General features: G+C 63.0%; 3 protein-coding genes and 1 non-coding gene across 5 annotated transcripts in view; 1 reads left to right on the top strand and 3 right to left on the bottom strand.

The window, feature by feature from the left end:
• Positions 1-23,479, top strand: part of SHISA4 (shisa family member 4) — a 69,476-nt gene that overhangs the window by 31,822 nt on the left and 14,175 nt on the right. The gene's annotated exons all lie outside the window — the stretch shown is intronic.
• Positions 416-14,780, bottom strand: ELAPOR1 (endosome-lysosome associated apoptosis and autophagy regulator 1). The gene is made up of 22 exons (XM_057424491.1): positions 14,648-14,780; positions 10,609-10,729; positions 10,319-10,511; positions 8,925-9,048; positions 8,585-8,665; positions 8,282-8,387; positions 8,058-8,207; positions 7,845-7,933; positions 7,572-7,749; positions 7,029-7,157; positions 6,868-6,958; positions 6,665-6,770; positions 6,423-6,560; positions 6,098-6,352; positions 4,629-4,802; positions 3,729-3,885; positions 2,660-2,756; positions 2,478-2,579; positions 2,169-2,295; positions 982-1,160; positions 574-739; positions 416-501 (listed from the first exon to the last, which is right to left on the bottom strand). Exons 1-22 carry the CDS (start codon positions 14,738-14,740, stop codon positions 433-435), a joined length of 2,925 nt encoding a protein of 974 aa, XP_057280474.1. The 5' UTR covers positions 14,741-14,780; the 3' UTR covers positions 416-432.
• LOC130607423 (small Cajal body-specific RNA 2) lies at positions 17,425-17,747 on the bottom strand. Its single transcript, XR_008974263.1, has one exon. It is a non-coding gene; the product is annotated as a small Cajal body-specific RNA 2 (non-coding RNA).
• Positions 20,298-23,479, bottom strand: part of TMEM167B (transmembrane protein 167B) — a 151,022-nt gene continuing 147,840 nt past the window's right edge. The window contains exons 2-4 of one of the 2 annotated variants that reach the window (XM_057424489.1): positions 23,079-23,107; positions 21,632-21,763; positions 20,298-20,430 (exon numbers count right to left, since the gene is read on the bottom strand). In XM_057424489.1, the coding sequence (XP_057280472.1) occupies positions 20,348-20,430; positions 21,632-21,763; positions 23,079-23,088 (225 nt within the window). In that variant the 5' untranslated portion in view covers positions 23,089-23,107 and the 3' untranslated portion in view covers positions 20,298-20,347. Of the gene's footprint in view, positions 20,431-21,631; positions 21,764-23,078; positions 23,180-23,479 lie in introns of those variants that run through there. The other variant, XM_057424488.1, reaches the window with a different exon arrangement.

The raw sequence follows: 23,479 nt of genomic DNA, 5'->3' as shown, positions 1-23,479 counted from the left end.
CACCCCCTGGCACCACCATAGCACCCCCTGGCACCCCATAGCACCCCCTGGCACCCCCTGGCACCACCATAGCACCCCCTGGCACCCCATAGCACCACCATAGCACCCACGGCACCACCATACCACCCCACCATTCCCCCCCCCCACCAGCACCTCACAGCCCCAGCACCCCGGTGCTGCCTGGACCGGGTCCCGGTGGCTCCGGGCAGCCCTGGGGGTCCCTGTGTGCAGCCGCATCCCCACCGCCCGCAGCCCCGGCTCCCGTCCCCCACGGAGCACCCGGAGCCGCCCTACAAAGCCCACGCCTGTATTTGGCACGGTTCGGTGCTTGCGGGGGGGGGGGGACAGGAACCGCCTGGAAGCAGGTCCCTAAGGCCACGGTTTGGGGGGGGGGGGGGGGCCGGGACACGGGGATGGGGACCCCCGCACCCATCACAGCTCCATGGCGCTGCCACCGGATGATGTCTTGAGCGGCACCGAGTCGAAGCCATCCGGCAGCCTCTGTGGGGACGGGGAAGCGCGGTGTGGGGCGGGCTCGTGCCGCGGTTCCCCCCCCCCCCTTCCCCCCTTTACCTTCGACGTCAGGGACTTGATTTTGCCAAAAAGGGACTTTTTGGTAGCAAAAACCACATCGTCCTCCGCGTCCTCCCCCTCCATGATGGCACAAGTGTCCGGCGCCGGCAGCTCGCTCTCCTTGGCCGCCGCGCTCATCACCAGCCTGGAGTACTTGTACTCCAACCTATGGGTGCACCGCGCGCCGGTTAATGGTGGTTCCCATCCCCACGTCCCCGTTCCCTCCCCATCCCATCCCATCCCATGCCATCCCATGCCATCCCATGCCATCCCATCCCATCCCATCCCATCCCATCCCATGCCATCCCATCCCATGCCATCCCATCCCATCCCATGCCATCCCATCCCATCCCATCCCATCCCATCCCATCCCATGCCATCCCATCCCATCCCATGGGCACCGCTCACTTTTGGTTCTTCTTCCAGAAGTAGGCGGCGAGGGCGGCCAAGAGCGCGGCGGCGCCGGTGCCCGCTGAGATCCCCACCTTCAGCCAGAAATCGGCGCTCCGGCACGGCCGCGTCACCGGCAGCGGAAGGCCCCGACCGCCCCGGCACAGCCGCGGCTCCCGCCACACGTAGGTGGTTCTCTGCAGGGGGAGCAATGGGATGGGGGGATGCCATTGGGGACAGCAGTGGGGTGGCTCTGCTGGATGTGGTTACACCACGGTTGCGGTCATGCCATGGTCGTGGTTACACCGTGGTCGTGGTTATGCCATGGTTGTGCTTACACCATGGTTATGGTCACACCATGGTCGTGGTTATGCCATGGTTGTGGTCACACCGTGGCTGTGGTCACATGATGGTGGTGGTCATACCATGGTAGTGGTTATGCCATGGTTGTGGTTACACCATGCTTATGGTCACACCATGGTTGTGCTTACACCATGGTTGTGGTTACACCATGGTTCTGGTCACGCCGTGGTTGTGGTCACACGATGGTGGTGGTCGCACCATGGTTGTGGCTATATCACGGTCGTGGTTACACCACGGTCATGGTCACACCATGGTCGTGGTCACATCATGGTTGTGGTTGCACCAGGGTTGAGGTCACTCCATGGTCATGGTTACACTCTGGTTGTGGTTACACCATGGTCATGGTTACACTCTGGTCATGGTTACACTCTGGTTGTGGTTACACCATGGTCATGGTTACACTATGGTCATGGTTACATATGGTTGTGGTCACACCATGGTCATGGTTACACTATGGTCATGGTTACACTATGGTTGTGGTCACACCATGGTCATGGTTACATATGGTTGTGGTCACACTATGGTCATGGTTACTCTATGGTCATGCTCACACTATGGTCATGGTTACACCATGGTCATGGTCACACCATGGTTGTGGTTACACCATGGTCGTGGTCACACCATGGTCGTGGTCACACCATGGTTATGGTCACACCATGGTCATGGTCACACTATGGTCGTGGTTACACCATGGTTATGGTCACACTATGGTCGTGGTTACACCATGGTTATGGTCACACTATGGTCATGGTCACACTATGGTCATGCTCACACTATGGTCATGGTTACACCATGGTCATGGTCATACCATGGTCATGGTCACACCCTGGTCGTGGTCATACCTGGATGCCACCAAGGCAAGCGCTGACAATGGGGCGATAGTGGCTGGCGGAGCAGCGGGGGCACCCTTCACCCGTCACCCACAGGAAGTGGAAGGTGCAGCCGTCACAAGTGCCCTCGGGGCATTTGCTGGTGGGGGACACACACACATAAAACCATGGGGGGTCATTTGGGGAGGTGCCAACACGGGGATGGGGGGCACGGCACAGGCGGCATCCCCAGGGCAAAGCACCCACGGGATGCACCCAGGCGGCACCGCATGGGGTGGGCAGGGGCTGGGGGTCCCCAGAGCCCCCCCCCCCAGCACCCACCTGGGCACGCTCAGGGTGCCGGGCCCAGGGCGCAGTGGGTCACAGCGCAGGCGGATGGCGGTGGCGCGGCCGGAGCCGCACGGCTGTGTCACATCATTGGACCTGGGGGGGGGAACACACACACATGGGGGTCAATGGGGGGCACCGAGGGGTCCCTATGGGCAGAGGGGGGGGGCACCCACCGGTAGAAGAAGATGATGTCGGGCAGGTCGGGGTGTCCTGGGGGGAAGAGCTCCGCAGGGGATGTGATGCCGTCCAGGGTGGAGCTGGTGGTGACACCTGGGGGACATGGGGGTCCCATAGGGATGGGGGGGACCCCATGGCAATGAGGGGTCCCTGGGGATGGGGGAGACCCTGGGGATGGGGTCTCTGGGGAACAGGGGCTCCTGGGGATGGGGTCCCTGGAGATGGGGTCCATGGGGATGGGGGGGACCCTGGGGATTGGGGGTCCTTGGGGATGGGGATTCATGGGGATGGGGGTCCATAGGGATGGGGTCCATAGGGATGGGGTCCATAGGGATGTGGGTCCCTGGGGATGGGGGTCCATGGGGATGGGGTCCCGGGGGATGGGGGTCCCTGGGGATGGGGGTCCATGGGGATGGGGTCCCGGGGGATGGGGTCCATGGGGAGGGGGTACCATGGGGATGGGGTTCATGGGGATGGGGTCCATGGGGATGGGGTCCATGGGGATGGGGTCCATGGGGATGGGGGTCCATGGGGATGGGGGTTCATGGGGATGGGGTCCATGGGGATGGGGTCCTGGGGATGGGGTCCCGGGGGATGGGGTCCATGGGGATGGGGTCCATGGGGATGGGGTCCATAGGGATGGGGTTCATGGGGATGGGGTCCATGGGGCTGGGGTTCATGGGGATGGGGTCCATGGGGATGGGGTCCATGGGGATGGGGGGGTCCATGGGGATGGGGGGGGTCCATCCATGGGGATGGGGATGGGGTCCCGGGGATGGGGTCCATGGGGATGGGGTCCATGGGGATGGGGTTCATGGGGATGGGGTCCATGGGGATGGGGTCCATGGGGATGGGGTCCATGGGGATGGGGTTTATGGGGATGGGGTCCATGGGGATGGGGTCCATGGGGATGGGGTCCATGGGGATGGGGTCCATGGGGATGGGGTCTATAGGGATGGGGTTCATGGGGATGGGGTCCATGGGGATGGGGTTTATGGGGATGGGGGTCCTGGGGATGGGGTTCATGGGGATGGGGTCCCTGGGGATGGGGTCCATGGCGCTCACCCAGGATGCGGTCCCCGAGGCTGATGGGCTGGGAGGAGATGGGGCCCTGGCGGTGGGGGCGGTCGGGGGGCACGAGCGTGGCCTGGCACACGTAACCCGTGACCACGCGGCGCCGCGCCTCCGTCACGTTGTCACTGCAGGCGGCCGCCTTCCGGCCCTGCCACAGCACACGTGTGGGCACGGCCGTGGGGGCGGGAACATACGTGTGTGTGAACATACATGTGTGTGAACGTGTGTGAACATACGTGTGTGTGTGAACATACATGTGTGTGAACATACGTGTGTGTGTGAACATACATGTGTGTGAACGTGTGTGAACATACGTGTGTGTGAACATACATGTGTGTGAACGTGTGTGAACATACGTGTGTGCGTGTGAACATGTGTGAACATACATGTGTGTGAATGTGTGTGAACATACGTGTGTGTGCGTGTGAACATGTGTGAACATACATGTGTGTGAACATATGTGTGTGTGAACATGTGTGCTTGTGTGTGTGAACATGTGGGAACATACGTGTGTGTGTGAACCTGTGTGCGTGTGAACATGTGTGTGAACATAGGTAGGGGTGTGTGTGAACATGTGTGAACATGTGTGTGAGAGCATGTGTGTGAACATACGTGTGTGTGCGTGTGAACATGTGTGTGAACTTGTGTGTGAACGTGTGTGAACATGTGCGTGTGAACATGCGTGAACGTGTGTGTATGAACACGTGTGAACATGTGTGTGCGCACACACGTTCAGACGCACATGTTCACCCACACGTATGTTCACCCACACATGTATGCGCTCTCTCACACACACGTTCTCTCACACACGTTATGCTCACGCACACACACGTGTTCTCACACACACGTGTTCTCACACACCCCTCCCTCCCTCCCCCGTGCTCCCCGCACCTGCGGCCCGCAGAGGCTGACCCGGAAGTGATGCCGGTACCTCCGCCCGCGGGGGGTGAAGGCCGGGCCCGTGCTGAGCCCCGCGGCCGCCGCCATCTTGGGGAACTCGAAGCGGAGGAGGCGGCCCCGCAGCGGCAGCGCGGCCGAGCAGTTGTTGAAACAGAGCGAGCGGAGCTGCGCAGAGCGGCACCCACCCGGAGGCACCCAACCCATGGGCGTCATCACCCGTGGGCATCACCCCATGGACCCAAACCCCATGGACATCATCCCATGGACATCACCCCATGGACCCAAACCCCATGGACATCACCCCATGGACATCACCCCATGGACCCAAACCCCATGGACATCACCCCATGGACATCACCCCATGGACCCAAACCCCATGGACATCACCCCATGGACCCACACCCCATGGTCATCATCCCATGGACCCCCATCCCATGAACCCAGACCCCATGGACATCACCCCATGGACCCCCATCCCATGAACCCAAACCCCATGGACATCAACCCATGAACCCAAACCCCATGGACATCACCCCATGGACCCCGATCCCATGAGCCCAGACCCCATGGACACCATCCCATGGACCCAAACCCCATGGACATCACCCCATGGACCCCGATCCCATGAACCCAGACCCCATGGACACCATCCCATGGACCCAAACCCCATGGACACCATCCCATGAACCCAGACACCATGGACATCACCCCATGGACCCCCATCCCATGAACCCAGACCCCATGGACATCATCCCATGGACCCAAACCCCATGGACATCACCCCATGGACATCACCCCATGGACCCCTATCCCATGAACCCAGACCCCATGGACACCATCCCATGAACCCAGACCCCATGGACATCACCCCATGGACATCACCCCATGGACCCCGATCCCATGAACCCAGACCCCATGGACACCATCCCATGGACCCAAACCCCATGGACACCATCCCATGAACCCAGACCCCATGGACATCATCCCATGGACCCAAACCCCATGGACACCATCCCATGAACCCAGACACCATGGACATCACCCCATGGACCCAAACCCCATGGACATCACCGCATGGACATCACCCCATGGACATCACCCCATGGACCCCCATCCCATGAACCCAGACCCCATGGACACCATCCCATTGACCCAAACCCCATGGTCATCACCCCATGGACCCCCATCCCATGAACCCAGACCCCATGGACATCACCCCATGGACCCCGATCCCATGAACCCAGACCCCATGGACACCATCCCATGGACACCATCCCATGAGCCCAGACCCCATGGACACCATCCCATGGACCCAGACCCCATGGACCCCATCCCATGAACCCAGACCCCATGGACATCACCCCATGGACCCAAACCCCATGGACCCCCATCCCATGAACCCAGACCCCATGGACCCCATCCCATGAACCCAGACCCCATGCCCCCCCCTCCCCAGGCACCTGGTTGCTGTAGGTGCCGGGCCCGCAGGGGTGGCAGGCGGGGAGCCCATCGGAGGGGTGACCCCGCAGGTAGGTGCCGGGGGGGCAGGGCCGGCAGGCACCCGCCCCATGCTCCATGACGTGCCCGGGGGGGCAGGGGGTGCAGGACCCCGCGGCCTCGGGGCCGCAGCGCCGGCAGAAGGAAGCCACCCCCCCGAGGACGTTGGTGACGTTGATGGAGTAGAGCTTGGCCACGTCGCTGGTGTAGCGCCGGCCCTGGCAGGGACAGCACCCGTCACCCATGGCACCCGATGGGGATGGGGATGGGGGACACCCCATTCCTCACCTCCTCGTGGTACGGGGTGCGCTGGAAAGCCCACGTGAAGCTCATGCTCGCGTTCTTCTCCACCACGTACGTGTAGGACTGCTTCCCCCGCGGGCCCGTCCACGTCTCCACCGGGGTGTTGGTGTGGGAGTTGATGCCCTTGGGTGGGCGTGCGGCAATGGTGGGACCCCCCACCCCACACATACACCCCCCAAAGTGTGTGTGTCCCCCCCCACACCCCATAGCCGGGTCCCACCGCTCACCACCATGAAGTAGAGCTCGCAGTTCACGCTGCAGATCATCTCAAAGACAAAGGTGATCCTGGCCACCTCCTTGCTCTCCGCATCCTCCAGCACCGGGCTTGGGGGGCTGAGGACAGCACGGGGGGGGGGGGGGGACACGACAGCAGCATTGGGACCCCATTGGGTCCCTCTGTGGGTGCTGGTGCCCCCGCTCCCCACCTCACCTGAAGCCGGGCACCACCAACGTGAGGATCATGAAGTCGTTGTCGGAGGCTCCGGCTGCCGTGTAGATGTAGTCCCCGGCCACCTCCCAGCCTGCAGGGACACGGTGGGGGCTCGAGGGGTCCCCGGGCAGGGCCCAGCGCTAGGGGCAGCCGGCTCCTACCTGCGATCCCCTTGTACTCGAAGTTGATGCCGCTCAGCACCGTGGTCTCCATGTTGGGGGGCAGCACGTTCCACCACTTGTACTCCAGCCCCAGCACCGGCTCCGTGCCCGCGGGGCAGCTCAGGCAGCCTGGGGACCGGAGGGGACAGCACGGAGCCGTGGTGGTACCCAACAGCTCCCCCCCCCCCCCATGATACCCATTGGGGACATCTTGAGGGGACCCCAAGAAGGCAGCACGGGGATGGAACCCACCAACACCCCCCGGGGATGAGGTGATGACAGTGATGTCCTCAACAGAGCCGTGGGGACAGGAGGGGACAGCCCAGCCCCGGGGTGGGCGCAAGGCACCCAGGGGCCGATGACAGCGATGCCCTTTCTGCAGCCATAGGGACAGGAGGGGAGAACCCAGCAGCGGGATGGAACCCGCCAACCCCCCGACACCCTGAGGCCACCCCTTGGGGGGTTACAACGGAGCTGACATTGGGAGCCCAACGACCCAGCCCCGGCACAGAACCGGGGGTGCCCCGTTGGCGACAGCGGTACCGGAGCCGTTGGAGTAGGAACCCAGCGGGCAGGGCTGGCAGGCGGAGCCGTTGACGGCGGCGAAGCCGGGATTGCAGGGGGGGCACCGGGTCCGGCCCCCCGACGGCGGCAGCTTGGCCGCTTGCGGGAGCTCCTCGCTGCACACCTTGGGTTCAGCCCATTTGAACATCAACTGCGTCTGCGGAGCGGAGCCCGGGGGCTGAGCGGGACCGGGGGGGGGGACACACACAAGGAACGGTTCCCCCCCCAGCTCCCCGCTTCCCCTTCCCGTACCTCCCCGTGCTCATCGCACGCAGAGTGAGTGTAGAAGTAATCCTTGTCCGTGCAGGGCGGCCGCGGCTTGCAGGAGGCTGAGCCGGGCTCTGTGGGGATGGGGATGCTCGCATCACCCCCGTGTCGTGTCCGTCCCGTCCCCCTCCGCTTCCATAGGGGGGAAGACGGGCACGGTGTGGGGATGGGACTTGGGGGGGCCGTGTCCCCGCTCACCCGCGTAGCTGCCGGGCTCGCAGGGCTGGCAGGAGGTGGCCCCTTTGCCCGAGGAGGTGTCGGCGGGGCAGGGCTGGCAGGAGGAGGAGCCGGCGGCGGCCGCGAAGGTGCCGGGTTTGCAAGGGAAGCACTCGGAGGTGAAGGCCACCCCTGGCACGGGACGGGGCTCAGTGATGGGGGCGATGGGGGGACCCCCACCATCCATCCTTGCGCCCTGCACCTACCGGTGATGCCGATGTTCCTCACCAGCACCGGCTTGGGCACCTTGGACCACACGGAGAAGGCCGTGGTGCGCCAGAAGAGGACGTTGTTCCCGCGGCTCAGCTCCACCTGGATGGAGAGGGGTGATGGGGGTCAGCACCCATGGGTGGGGGGGTGATGGGGGGGGTGAGGCTTTACCCCCCCCCCCCTTTGCCAGCACCCACCCTCATGGGGCATCTTCTTCACAGGGGATGGACAAAGGACCTGGGGGGTGCAATGAGGGACCCCCCCCCCCACGTCACGTCCCCCCCATGCTCCTCACTCACGCTATGGAATTCCCAACCCTTCTCCGTCGTCCGCATCCAGCGCGACTCCTCCACCGTGGCCTGGCACTGGTCGTTCTGCACCTGCCCAGGAGTGGTGCGAGGATCCCCATTGACCCCAGGGACACCCCATTGACCCCAGGGACACCCCATTGACCCCAGGGACACCCCATTGCCCCCAGGGACACCCCCCATTGACCCCAGGGACACCCCCAATGCCCCCAGGGACACCCCCATTGACCCAGGGACACCCCCAATGCCCCCAGGACACCCCCATTGCCCCCAGGGACACCCCCAATGCCCCCAGGACACCCCATTGCCCCCCAAGGACACCCCCATTGACCCCCAGGGACACCCCCAATGCCCCCACGGTCCCCGACTGCTTGAGGTTGACGGCGTACATGAGCGTGGCCGTGCACTCGTCCGTGTTGGAGGCCACGTAGTCCCCCAGCGGCACCCACGTTGACCTGGGGGGGGGGAACGGGACATCCCCATCACCGGCATGGACCATGGGGTGCTGAGGATGGTGCCAAAGGGGCAGGGAGGTGGTGCTGGGAACGGGGGCTTGGGGATGTGTCACTGCACGGTGGTCCCTGGAGGACATTGGCACTGTGAGAGGCAATGGGGAGGAGGAGGAAGAGGAGGGATCCCGCACCGGAGCTGCTGGATGAATAATGGGAGCGCTGCTGGAAGGAGGTTACATCTGCAAGTTGCATAAAGGCTGCAGCAGCCGCGGCAGCACCGGAGCCGCCGGTACCGGCAGGGTTGGATGGTGCCAGCACCAAAGGGCCCCGGTGCCGGTTCATGGCACAAAGGTCTGGGGACTCCCATGGGTGCTCCCTCTGCGAGGAGGGCTGGTTGCTGTGGGTGCCCCATGGTGGAAGATAAAGGTTGTGGGGATGCCCATGGGTGCTCCCTCTGCGAGGGTGTGGGGGTCCCTTGGGGCTGGGGGGGTCTCACCACCCATAGGGTCCTGGTAGCACCCTGTGAGCATCATCCCCCAGGGAACAGTGATGGAGGGAGTGGGGGGGAGCAGGAAATGGGGTGCTGCCCACGCATAGAGGGGTCACAGCACCCATCCTGCTCACTGCTGCACCGTCACCATTGTGCCAGGGCAGATGAGCCCCCAGCAGCACCCTGTGGGGGGGAAACTCCTCCTCTGGAGGAGCTGGACCCGATGATCTCCAGAGTCCTTTCCAGCCCCATTGATGCTGTGGCCGTTCCCAGCCCCACTGACACCGTGACCCCCTTCTAGCCCCACTGATGCTGTGACCATTCCCAGCCCCACTGATGCTGTGTCCCCCTTCCAGCCCCACTGATGCTGTGACCATTACCAGCCCCACTGATGCTGTGTCCCCCTTCCAGCCCTGCTGATGCGGTCACCCCCTTCCAGCCCTGCTGCTGCTGTGACCATTCCCAGCCCCATTGATGCTGTGACCTCCTCCAGCCCCATTGATGCTGTGACCATTCCCAGCCCCATTGATGCTGTGACCCCCTTCCAGCCCTGTGACCCCCTTCCAGCCCTGCTGATGCTGTGACCATTCCCAGCCCCGCTGATGCTGTGACATCCTCCAGCCCCATTGATGCTGTGACCCCCTTCCAGCTCTGTTGATGCTGTGACCATTCCCAGCCCCATTGATGCTGTGACCTCCTCCAGCCCCATTGATGCTGCATCCCCCCTCCAGCCCCACTGATGCCGTACCCATCCACAGCCCCACTGCTGGCTCCGGCCCTCACCCCGTGCAGTTCTCCACCGCGTCCCCAAAGCCGTCATCGCTGTCCAGGCTGGTGGCGACGCTGGCGAAGCCGTGGGGCACCTCATCCCACTCATCGAAGCGGACGCCGGTACCCAAGGAGTAGGTGCCCTCGGCACAGGGCCGGCACCGCTGCGCCTTCATGTCCAGGAACTCGCCTGCCCTGCAGGAGAACGCTGCACCGGGATGGGGGACACACACACAACACAGGGGTCACCCCAATGTGGCACCCACACCCCACCCCACTGCTCCTCCCACCCATCCCGGCCTTACAGCACTCGGTGCCCCTGACGGGGTCCGGCAGCCCGGTGCAGAGCCCCGGTGTGTGCGGCACCGCCACCCGCCACCGCGAGCCCGCGCTGTCACACGCCGTGTACTCGTAGTGGTACTCGGACTGCGGGAGAGGAGACACACGGGGAGCTGCGGCCCCGGAGCGCTGTGGGGTGCTGGGGGGGGGTGGTGGGGTGGAATGCATGCCCCTTCCCCCCAAGGAGAGCCCTTTGGTGGGAGCAGCCTCCATTGGGAGCACCCTCCATTGGGAGCATCCTTCATTGGGAGCACCCTTCATTGGGAGCACCCTTCATTGGGAGCACCCTCCATTGGGAACATCCTTCATTGGGAGCATCCTTCATTGGGAGCACCCTTCATTGGGAGCACCCTCCATTGGGAGCACCCTTCATTGGGAGCACCCTCCATTGGGAGCACCCTTTATTGGGAGCACCCTCCATTGGGAGCACCCTCCATTGGGAGCACCCTCCATTGGGAACATCCTTCATTGGGAGCACCCTCTATTGGGAGCATCCTTTATTGGGAGAACCCTTCATTGGGAACACCCTCCATTGAGAGCACCCTTTATTGGGAGCACCCTCTATTGGAAGCATCTTTCATTGGGAGCATCCTCTATTGGGAGCACCTTCCATTGGGAACATCCTTCATTGGGAGCACCCTTCATTGGGAGGACACTCCATTGAGAGCACCCTTCATTAGGAGCACCCTCCGTTGAGAGCACCCTCTATTGGGAGCACCCTCTGTTGAGAGCACCCTCTGTTGAGAGAATCTTCCATTGGAAGCACCCTCCATTGGGAGCACCCTCCATTTGGAGCACCCTCCGTTGAGAGCACCCTCCATTGGGAGCACCCTCCATTGGGAGCACCCACCATTGAGAGCACCCTCCATTGAGAGCACCCACCATTGAGAGCACCCTCCATTGGGAGCACCCTCCATTGAGAGCACCCTCCATTGAGAGCACCCTCCATTGGGAGCACCCTCCATTGAGAGCACCCTCCATTGGGAGCACCCTCCATTGAGAGCACCCTCCATTGAGAGCACCCTCCATTGAGAGCACCCACCATTGAGAGCACCCTCCATTGGGAGCACCCTCCATTGAGAGCACCCACCATTGAGAGCATCCTCCATTGGGAGCACCCACCATTGAGAGCACCCTCCATTGAGAGCACCCTCCATTGGGAGCACCCTCTATTGAGAGCACCCTCCGTTGGGAGCGCCCTCCGTTGGGAGCGCCCTCCGTTGAGAGCACCCTTTTTTGGGAGCACCCTCCATTTGGAGCACCCTCTATTGGGAGCACCCACCATTGAGAGCACCCTCTATTGGGAGCACCCTCCATTGAGAGCACCCTTTTTTGGGAGCACCCTCCATTTGGAGCACCCTCTATTGGGAGCACCCTTCATTGGGAGCACCCTCCATTGGGAGCACCCTCCGTTGAGAGCACCCTTTTTTGGGAGCACCCTACATCAGCAGCTCCCTCCATTGGAAGGACCCTTTGGTGGGAGCACCATCCATCGGGAGCATCCTCCACTGGGAGCACCCTCCATGGGGAGCACCCTCCATGGGGAGCACCCTCCATCAAGAAAACCTTCCCTCAGGAGCACCCTCTGTTGGGAATTCCATCCACCTGAGCGCCCTCCATCGCACGGATTCCTTGCTGGGAGCACCCTTCATCAGGAGCACCCTCCATGGGAAGCACCCTCCTTTGGGAGAGCCATCCCTTGGGAGCACCCTTCCTTGGAAGGCCCCTTTGGTGGCAGCACCCTGGCGGTGCCGCCGGCAGGATCAGAGCCGGGGCACTGCGACCTTCCGGGCTGGGCCTGGCTCCAGACCAAGGAGCCGCATCCAACCGGAGCCATTAATCCCGGCGAAGGCCGATGCCGCTGGCTCTGGCATCTCAGGGGCCCCCAGCCTGGGCTGGGGACACAGAGCTTGGGTGCCACCAGCACCCATGGGTGCAGCAGCAGCCCTGGCTCCGGAGGGATTCCCATGGGAGGAAGGAGCTCGTTCCCCTCTTCCCAAACCTCCCCCCCTGTACAAAAGCACTGAATTTTCCCTTAAATCCCAATCCTTTGACCCAATTCACCCTGGGGGGGGGGGGTTGGGGCTGTCCCCAGAGAGGGATGGGGACAAGGGACACAATCCCCCCCCATGGGGGTGTTTCCTTGGGCCGGGAGCCAGCCCCATCCCATTGTTCCCGGCTCTGGAACAAACACACGTGGAAAACCGGATCACAAACCCAGATGAAAGCAGCCGTGGGGCCTCGGGGGGGGGGGACGGGATGGGGGACACCCCATGGGGTGAGCAGAGCCTCCCCCCCTTTCCCCTCACAGGACAATTTGTCCCCACTGGGCCAGGCTGGGACCAGCCCATGGGACATGGGTGACCCCCCCCCCCCTCCACCCCATTGGGGTTTGGGGACACCACGATGTCCCCCCAGTGTCAGAATCCAACCGGGATGTGGGGACTTCATGGACGCCCCCAGGATCACTCGCAGCATCACAGACACCCCCCCTTATCCATCCCATTGCTATAGGGGACCCTTTGCAGCACCCCCCCCCCCCTTATAAGCAGCACAGCCCAGCCCATACATTCCCTATAGGTGACAGCCCCTCCATGGGACCCCCTTTTGGCAAGGGTGGAGCCACCCCAACTATAGGGACCCCCCCACACCTATAGAGGACCCCCCCCTCCCCGCTATAGGAACCCACACAGACACTATAGGAGACCCCTCCATGCTATAGGGATGCTCCACACTATAGGGAACCCCCAATGCTGTAAGGACCCCCCCTGCTATAAGGACCCCACACACTACACAGACCCCCCCATAATATAGGGACCCCCACACTCATTATAGAGACATCCGCCCCCCCCGCTATAGGGGACCCCACACACCCTATAGGGGACCCCACATCCATTATAGACTCCCCACACACACTATAGGGGACCCCCCCTCACCCTATATGGACCACACACACCCTAAAGGGGACCCCCCACACCCTATATGGACCCCACACACCCTATAGGGACCGCACACACCCTATAGGAGACCCCACACCTATTATAGAGACCCCACACACCCTATAAGGACCCCACACACCCTATAGGGGACCCAACATTCATTATAGAGACCCACACACACCCTATAGGGGACCCCACATCCATTACAGAGACACCCCCCCACGCTATAGACGACCCCACGCACCCTAAAGAGGACCCCCCACACCCTATATGGACCCCACGCACCCTATAGGGACCCCACACCCTATATGGACCCCACGCACCCTATAGGGACCCCACACACCCTATAGGGGACCCCACACACCCTATAGGGGACCAACATTCATTATAGAGACCCAAACACACACCCTATAGGGACCCCACACACCCTATAGGGGACCCAACATTCATTATAGAGACCCAAACACACACCCTATAGGGACCCCACACACCCTATAGGGGACCCAACATTCATTATAGAGACCCACACACACACCCTATAGGGGACCCCACACCCATTACAGAGACACCCCCCCACACGCTATAGAGGACCCCACGCACCCTATAGAGGACCCCCCACACCCTATAGGGACCCCACACCCTATATGGACCCCACGCACCCTATAGGGACCCCTCACACCCTATAGGGACCCCCCACACCCTATATGGATCCCACACGCCCTATAGGGACCCTCCACACCCTATATGCACCCCACGCACCCTATATGGACCCCCCGCACCCTATATGCACCCCACACACCCTATATGGACCCCATGCACCCTATATGGACCCCACGCACCCTATAGGGACCCCTCGCACCCTATAGGGACCCCCCACACCCTATATGGATCCCACACGCCCTATAGGGACCCCCCACACCCTATATGGATCCCACACGCCCTATAGGGACCCCCCACACCCTATATGCACCCCACGCACCCTATAGAGGACCCCCCGCACCCTATACGGACCCCACACACCCTATACGGACCCTTCACACCCTACAGACCCCCCCCGTTCCGGTACCTCCTTGCAGACGTGAAGCCGCTCCCCGGCATCGCCGCTCCCGGCGGCGGCCGCCACGCTCAGCACCAGCAGCGCCCAGCGGGCCCCGGCCATGGCGCAGGATTCGGCCCCGAGTGGGCCCCGAGCACCGGGCACGGGCTCCGCCCCCCCCCCCCCACCCCGCTCAACGGCCCGGCCCCGTGCGCGCACCTGCGGGCACCTGCGCCCGCCCCCGCCCCGCGGCCGAGCGGAGGGAACGGGAACGGGACAACGGGAACAGCGGGAACGGAACAACGGGAACGGGACCAACAGGAACAGAACAACGGGAACGGGAACAGCGGGAACGGAACAACGGGAACGGGACAACGGGAACGGAACAACGGGAACGGGAACAGCGGGAACGGAACAACGGGAACGGGAACAGCGGGAAAGGAACAACGGGAACGGGAACAGCGGGAAAGGAACAACGGGAACGGGACCAACAGGAACAGAACAACGGGAACGGAACAGCGGGAACGGAACAACGGGAACGGGAACAACGGGAACGGAACAACGGGAACGGAACAACGGGAACGGGAACAGCGGGAACGGAACAACGGGAACGGCGCCGTTATCGTGGGAGCGCCGGAGAGGGAGCGGCGCCGAGCATTGTTATCCCGGCAGCGCCGAGCATCGTTATCCCGGCAGCATCCGGCATCGTTATCCCGGCAGCATCCGGCATCGTTATCCCGGCAGCATCCAGCATCGTTATCCCGGCAGCATCCGGCATCGTTATCCCGGCAGCGCCGAGCATCGTTATCCCGGCAGCATCCAGCATCGTTATCTCGGCGGTGCCCGGCACCGGGAGCGTGATCCCGGGAATGGCACCAGGAATCACCCCCTCCACCCCCCCACCCTCCATCCCTGCCGGGTACCAGGAGTGAATTCACACACAGACCCCATCGCGGGAATGGTCCCAGCTCATGTTTAGGGCAAGGGGCACCAGGATACGGGGAGATGGGATATAGGGATATGGGACACACATGGGAACATGGGGTGTAGGGAGATGGGAACATGGGATGTAGGGACATGGGGCACACATGGGAACATGGGATGCAGGGAGATGGGATATAGGGATATGGGACACACATGGGAACATGGGGTGTAGGGAGATAGGGATATGGGACACACATGGGAACATGAGATGTAGGGAGATAGGGATATGGGACACACATGGGAACATGGGGTGTAGGGAGATGGGAACATGGGATATAGGGAAATGGGACACACATGGGAAGATGGGGTGTAGGGAGATGGGATATAGGGATATGGGACACACATGGGAACATGGGATGTACGGACATGGGGCACACATGGGAACACGGGATGCAGGGAGATGGGATATAGGGATATGGGACACACATGGGAACATGAGATGTAGGGAGATGGGATATAGGGATATAGGACACACATGGGAACATGAGATGTAGGGAGATGGGGATACGGGATGTAGGGACATGGGACACACATGGGAACATGGGATGTAGGGATATAGGGACATTGGATATAGGGATACGGGACACACATGGGAACACGGGATGCAGGGAGATGGGAACATGGGATGCAGGGACATGGGGCACACAGGGACATGGGATATGGGGACATGTGATATAGGGACAGGAGACACATGGAGACATGGGGATATGGAATATGGTATACAGATATATATATGGTATACAGGAATATGGGACACACAGGGACAGGGGGAGATGGGGACAGGGACTTCAGTAAAGCGTTGTCACTGTCCCCAGTGCTCTCCTGCAGGCATCGGCTGCCCATGGCCTGTTCAGGGGGACCCTTCACTGGGCGGCCAAGCTCAAAGCAGTGGTGATCGGTGTCACTTCTGGGTCCATGGGCTTTGCCAGTGGGATGAGGTTCAACAAGGCCAAGTGCCAGGTCCTGCACTTGGGCCACAACAGCCCCCTGCAACGCTCCAGGCTTGGGGAAGCGCGGCTGGAAACTGCTCATGCGAAAGGAGCTGGGGATGCTGAGTGATGGAGCTGAACACGAGCAGCTCGTGCCCAGGCAGCCAGGAAGCCCCCAGCATCCTGGCCTGGATCAGCGCCAGTGCGGCAGCAGGGCCAGGGCAGGGATTGTGCCCCTGCGCTGGGCACTGGTGAGGCTGCACCTCGAATCCTGTGTTCAGCTCTGGGCCCCTCACTGCAGGAGAGACATTGAGGGGCTGGAGCGGGGCCAGAGAAGGGAATGGAGCTGGTGCAGGGCCTGGAGCACAAGTGTGATGGGGAAGGGCTGAGGGACCTGGGGGGTTCAGGCTGGAGAAGAGAAGGCTCAGGGGGGACCTGATGGCTGCCTACAAGTGCCTGAGAGGAGGATGGAGCCAGGAGGGGCTGGGCTCTGCTCCCAGGGAACAAGGGATGGGACAAGAGGAAACGGCCTCAAGCTGCCCCAGGGCAGGTTTAGATGGAGCTGAGGGACAATTCCTGCCCCAGAGGGTGCTCAGGCATTGGAACAGGCTGCCCAGGGCAGGGCTGCAGTCACCGTCCCTGCAAGTGCTCACACCCGCTCAGTGCCATGGGTCAGCGGTGGCCTTGGCAGCGCTGGTATAGAGGTTGGACCGGACGAGCTGAAAGCGCTTTCCCAGCCTGGTTGGCTCCATGATCCCACGGGGTACCGGGCGCACGGATCAGGGTCACGGCTCCACCGCCGCCCGCACGGGGGCGCTGCAGGGACGGGGATCCCGCGTGTCCCCGTGGTCCTCCCCCGGTGTGCGCGCTCCCGGCGCGGCGGCGGCGGTGGCCGCGGGTCAGACTCGGCAGCAGCTCAGCGGCTCAGCGCCTCGCCTATCTGATCGACTCATCCCGCCCGGGCCGGGGCCGCCGCCGCACAGCGCCCCGGGGGCGGGGGAAGGGGCTTCGCGGCGCCGCTCTTCTCATCTCGGCCGGGGCCGATCGAATAAGATCAACGTGTAGAGCCGGGAGGAAAGGGGAGGGGGGGGCACCGCGGCCTTGCACGCCCCTTGCACACGCACGTTCACGCTCACACACACACACCCGCTGCACACACGCAAGCTCACACGCCCCCCTTGCGCACACACACCCCTTGCACACACGCACACGTGCTCCCCTTGCACACGCACGCAAGCTCACACGCCCCCCTTGCACACTCACGTGCTCTCCTTGCACACTCACGTGCCCCCCTTGCACACGCACCCCTTGCACACTCACGTGCCCCCTTGCACACTCACGTGCTCCCCTTGCACACGCACCCCCTGCACACTCACGTGCTCCCCTTGCACACTCACGTGCTCCCCCTGCACACTCACGTGCTCCCCCTGCACACTCACGTGCTCTCCTCGCACCCGCACGCTCACGCACCCGCCGCTCGCCCCCCGCCGCCAGTTTATGGCGCGCCCGCCTGGAGCACGATGGGAAAGGGCGTGGCAAGGCCCGGCCCCGCCCCCGCCCCACTGCGCCCCCTGGTGGTTGGGAGGACCCACGCTCCCCTCCGCCCCCTCGCACAATCACAGCCCCAGCCCCCTCTCCCCCCCATCGGAGGAGGCCACGCCCCACAACTACTGGGGACCCCATAGCAGCCCCTGCCCTATAGGACCCCATAGCAGCCAGCCCCCTGCCCTATGGGACCCCATAGCAGCCAGCCCCTGCCCTATAGGACCCCATAGCAGCCAGCCCCTGCCCTATACCCCATAGGCCACCCCATAGGACCCCACAGCAGCAGACCCCATAGCAGCCAGACCCTGCCCTATGGGACCCCATAGCAGCCAGCCCCTGCCCTATAGGACCCCACAGCAGCCAGCCCCTGCTCTATGGCACCCCACAGCAGCCCCTGCCCTATAGGACCCCATAGCAGCCAGCCCCTGCCCTATGGGACCCCACAGCAGCCAGCCCCCTGCCCTATGGCACCCCACAGCAGCCCCTGCCCTATAGCACCCCATAGCAGCCAGCCCCATGCCCTATGGGACCCCATAGCAGCCCCTGCCCTATAGGACGCCATAGCAGCCAGCCCCTGCCCTATGGGACCCCATAGTAGCCAGGCCCCTGCCCTATGGGACCCCACAGCTGCCAGCCCCCTGCCCCATAGGAGCCTATAGCAGCCAGCCCCTGCCCTATAGGACCCTACAGTAGCCAGGCCCCTGCCCTATAGGACCCCACAGCAGCCAGCCCATGCCCTATGGGACCCCATAGTAGCCAGCCCCTGCCCTATGGGACCCCACAGCAGCCCCTGCCCTATAGCACCCCATAGCAGCCAGCCCCATGCCATATGGGACCCCATAGCAGCCAGCCCCTGCCCTATAGGACCCCACAGCAGCCCCTGCCCTATAGGACCCCATAGCAGCCAGACCCTGCCCTATAGGACCCCATAGTAGCCAGGCCCCTGCCCTATAGGACCCCACAGCAGCCCCTGCCCTATAGGACCCCATAGCAGCCAGACCCTGCTCTATGGCACCCCACAGCAGCCCCTGCCCTATAGGACCCCATAGCAGCCAGCCCCTGCCCTATGGGACCCCACAGCAGCCAGCCCCCTGCCCTATGGCACCCCACAGCAGCCCCTGCCCTATAGCACCCCATAGCAGCCAGCCCCATGCCCTATGGGACCCCATAGCAGCCCCTGCCCTATAGGACGCCATAGCAGCCAGCCCCCTGCCCTATGGGACCCCATAGTAGCCAGGCCCCTGCCCTATGGGACCCCACAGCTGCCAGCCCCCTGCCCCATAGGAGCCTATAGCAGCCAGCCCCTGCCCTATAGGACCCTACAGTAGCCAGGCCCCTGCCCTATAGGACCCCACAGCAGCCAGCCCATGCCCTATGGGACCCCATAGTAGCCAGCCCCTGCCCTATGGGACCCCACAGCAGCCCCTGCCCTATAGCACCCCATAGCAGCCAGCCCCATGCCATATGGGACCCCACAGCAGCCCCTGCCCTATAGCACCCCATAGCAGCCAGCCCCATGCCATATGGGACCCCATAGCAGCCCCTGCCCTATAGGACGCCATAGCAGCCAGCCCCCTGCCCTATGGGACCCCATAGTAGCCAGCCCCCTGCCCTATAGGACCCCATAGCAGCCAGGCCCCTGCCCTATGGGACCCCACAGCTGCCAGTCCCCCACCCTATGGGACCCCCAGCCCCATGGCAGCCCCTTTGCCAACAGGGACCAGCCCCGCAGCCCCTGGCCCCATAGCAGCCAGCCCCACAGCAGCGCCTTGACCAGTAGCTGCCAACACCCGCCCTCCACCCGCCAGGACTCCAGCCCCATGGGACCCCCCAACAACCAGCCCCATAGCAGCCCCCCTGCCCCACACAACCACTGCTGCCCATAGGGGAGCCCCAGCTTTATTTCCAGGCCGTGCTCCAGCATTCCCAACGTGGGCAGTGACAAACCCATGGGCACAGGGGACAGACCCCCCCATGGATGGACATCCCACTGGCGGAGGGGGGGGGGGCCCAGCCCCACAAGTCCCCATGGCAGGAGGCTGCACCCCTGTGAGCCATTGGGTTCAGCATCAGGACAAGGTGCCCATGGGGCACAGCTGGGTCTGCCCCTGGTCCCATCGTTCACCCCAAGGGTGCAGAGGTGCCCCACAAAGGGGGGGGGGGTCTAAGGAGGGCTTTGGCCCATGGCCCCCCCCTATAGGTCCGGGTGGGCTGTGGGGCGCCGGGGGGTGGTACCGGGCTCTCTGTGGCCGTCACCGCTGCAGGGAGGGGGTCACTTCACCACCAGCACGTAGAAGGCCATGAGCACGCAGGCCACAGCCACAGCCACGTGCAGGCGGGTGCCGATGACGGCGGCTGTGGGGGGCAGAGTGGGGTCAGGTTTTGGGGGGGACGGGACGGGACCCCCCCATGGCCCCATCCCAGAGCCACCCCCCTGCCCTGGAACACAAAAGCCTCATCCCAGACCGAACTCTTCCATCCCAGACCCCGTGTCCGCATCCCGAACCTCAACAGCCCCATCCTGGACCCCTGTGTCCACATCACATCCCCATGTCCTCATCCTCATCCCTATATCCCATCTCCCCGTCCTCATGGCCCCATCCCAATATCCCATCTCCCCATCCCCATATCCCCATCACCATGTCCTCATCTCCAACCTCATAGGCCATGTCCCACCCCCACGTCCCCATTCACATCCTATATCCCGTGTCCCCATCCCCTTGTCCTTATCCCCGTGTCCCCCTCCCCATGTCCCCATCCCCATCCACATCCTATATCCTGTGTCCCTATCCCCATGTCCTCATCCCCGTGTCCCCATCCCCATGTCCCCATCCCCGTATCCCATGTCCCATCCCCATGTCCAAATCCCTATGTTGTCATCTCCATCCTCATATCCCCTGTCCCCATCCCCTTGTCCTCATCCTCATGTCCCCATCCCCGTATCCCATGTTCCATCCCCATATCCTGTGTCCCCATCTCATGTCCCCATCCCCATATCCCTTGTCGTCATCCCTATATCCCATGTCCCCATCCCTATATCCCATGTCCCCATCCCATGTCCCCATCCCCATATCCCATGTTCCCATCCCCATCCCCATGTTCCCATCCCCATCTCCATGTCCCATTCCCATCCCCATGTTCCCATCCCCATCCCCATGTTCTCATCCCCATCCCCATGTCCCATTCCCATCCCCATCCACATGTTCTCATCCCCATCCCCATGTCCCATTCCCATCCCCATCCCCATGTCCCATTCCCATCCCCATGTCCCATTCCCATCCCCATCCCCATGTTCCCATCCCCATGTTCCCATCCCCATGTTCCCATCCCATGTTCCCATCCCCATGTTCCCATCCCCATCCCCATGTTCCCATCCCCATGTTCCCATCCCATGTTCCCATCCCCATGTTCCCATCCCCATGTTCCCATCCCATGTTCCCATCCCCATGTTCCCATCCCCATATCCCATGTTCCCATCCCCATGTTCCCATTCCCATCCCCATGTTCCCATCCCCATCCCCATGTCCCATCCCCTTGCCCCCCCGGCCCCACTGACCCTTGTAGAAGACCCCCCAGAGGCCGCGCTTCTCGCTCAGGAGCCAGCCCTTGATGCGGGGCACGTGGCGCAGGTGGGCGCAGGTGCACACCAGCAGCAGCGCGAACACCACCAGCCCGTCCAGGGAGTACACTGCGGGACACGCACCCCATAGGACACACACCCCATAGGACACACACCCCATAGGGACACAGACCCCATAGGGAGCCATAGACCCCATAGGGACACAGACCCCATAGGGACCATAGACCCCATAGGGACCCAGACCCCATAGTGACACAGACCCCATAGGGACCCATAGACCCCATAGGGACCATAGACCCCATAGGGACCCAGACCCCATAGTGACACACACCCCATAGGGACCATAGACCCCATAGGGACCCAGACCCCATAGCGACACAGACCCCATAGGGACCCCCCATAGGGACCACACCCCATAGGGACATAGACCCCATAGGGACACAGACCCCATAGGGACCATAGACCCCATAGGGACCCATAGACCCCATAGGGACCATAGACGCCATAGGGACACAGACCCCATAGGGACCCATAGACCCCATAGGGACCATAGACCCCATAGGGACCCATAGACCCCAGAGGGACACAGACCCCATAGGGACCCATAGACCCCATAGGGACCCAGACCCCATAGGGACCCACAGACCCCATAGGGAGCCATAGACCCCATAGGGACACAGACCCCATAGGGACCCACACAGACCCCATAGGGACACATAGACCCCATAGGGACACATAGACCCCACACAGACATAGGGACCCCATAGGGACCCCATAGGGACCCATAGACCCCATAGGGACACACACCCCATAGGGAGCCATAGACCCCATAGGGACAGGCACCCCATAGGGACCCATAGACCCCATAGGGACACACACCCCATAGGGACACATAGACCCCATAGGGACACACACCCCATAGAGACCCACTGCCCCCCACAGGGACCCACTGCACCCCAGAGAGACCCACTGCACCCCCACAGGGCCCCATTGCACCCCCACAGGGACCCACTGCACCCCATAGAGACCCACTGCACCCCATAGGGACCCACTGCCCCCCACAGGGACCCACTGCACCCCACAGAGACCCACTGCCCCCCACAGGGACCCACTGCACCGCATAGAGACCCACTGCACCCCATAGAGACTCACTGCACCCCACAGGGACCCACTGCACCCCATAGAGACCCACTGCCCCCCACAGGGACCCACTGCACCCCATAGAGACCCACTGCACCCCACAGGGCCCCACTGCCCCCCCACAGGGCCCGACTGCCTCCCTTGGGTCCCCACTGCCCTCCACAGGCCCACATACCCCCCCATAGGTCCCCATTGCCCCCCATAGGGCCCCATACCCCCCCCATTGCCCCCCATAGGGCCCCACTGCCCCCCATAGAGCCCCACAGCCCCGGCCGCCCCTCACCGTTAGTCATGGCGGCCGCGGGACCCCCAACTCCGCGACGGGCCCGGCAGCGCTGCGCATGCGCGGAGCGCCATCTCCCACCGCCAACGCGACACCGGAACACGCAGCGCGGGCAGCCGAGTGCCGAGGCAGTCGATAGCCCGAGCGCCAGGCGGGGGTTTGAGGCCGGGCTGCTGGAGCAGGCGGCATCAATCGAGCGCCTATCGAGGGGCAGCGCCTGTGTCACCCAGTAACAGGCAGCATCCGTCTGCCCATCGCCCGTGTATCCATCATCCATCATCCATCCATGTATCCATGTATCCATCCATCCATGCATCCATCATCCATCCATCCGTGTATCCATCCATCCATCCGTGTATCCATGTATCCATCCATCCATGTATCCATCCATCCATGCATCC

Source organism: Pezoporus wallicus, unplaced genomic scaffold, assembly GCF_028554395.1.
Source record: "Pezoporus wallicus isolate ANWC-B61680 ecotype Strahan unplaced genomic scaffold, APGP_CSIRO_Pwel_v1 contig_9123, whole genome shotgun sequence".
In the NCBI taxonomy this organism is placed as follows: domain Eukaryota; kingdom Metazoa; phylum Chordata; class Aves; order Psittaciformes; family Psittacidae; genus Pezoporus; species Pezoporus wallicus.
Note: the sequence above shows the minus strand (reverse complement) of the source record. Positions and strands in the feature narration are given on the sequence as shown.

Excerpts from the sequence above, each read along its gene's own strand:
- ELAPOR1 (XM_057424491.1), bottom strand. The coding sequence starts at position 14,740 with ATGGCCGGGGCCCGCTGGGCGCTGCTGGTGCTGAGCGTGGCGGCCGCC. Across the intron at positions 8,388-8,584 it reads AGGGTTGGGAATTCCATAGC|GTGGAGCTGAGCCGCGGGAA; the intron begins GTGAGTGAGGAG and ends CTCTCCATCCAG. Across the intron at positions 6,771-6,867 it reads TTGGTGGTGCCCGGCTTCAG|CCCCCCAAGCCCGGTGCTGG; the intron begins GTGAGGTGGGGA and ends TGCTGTCCTCAG.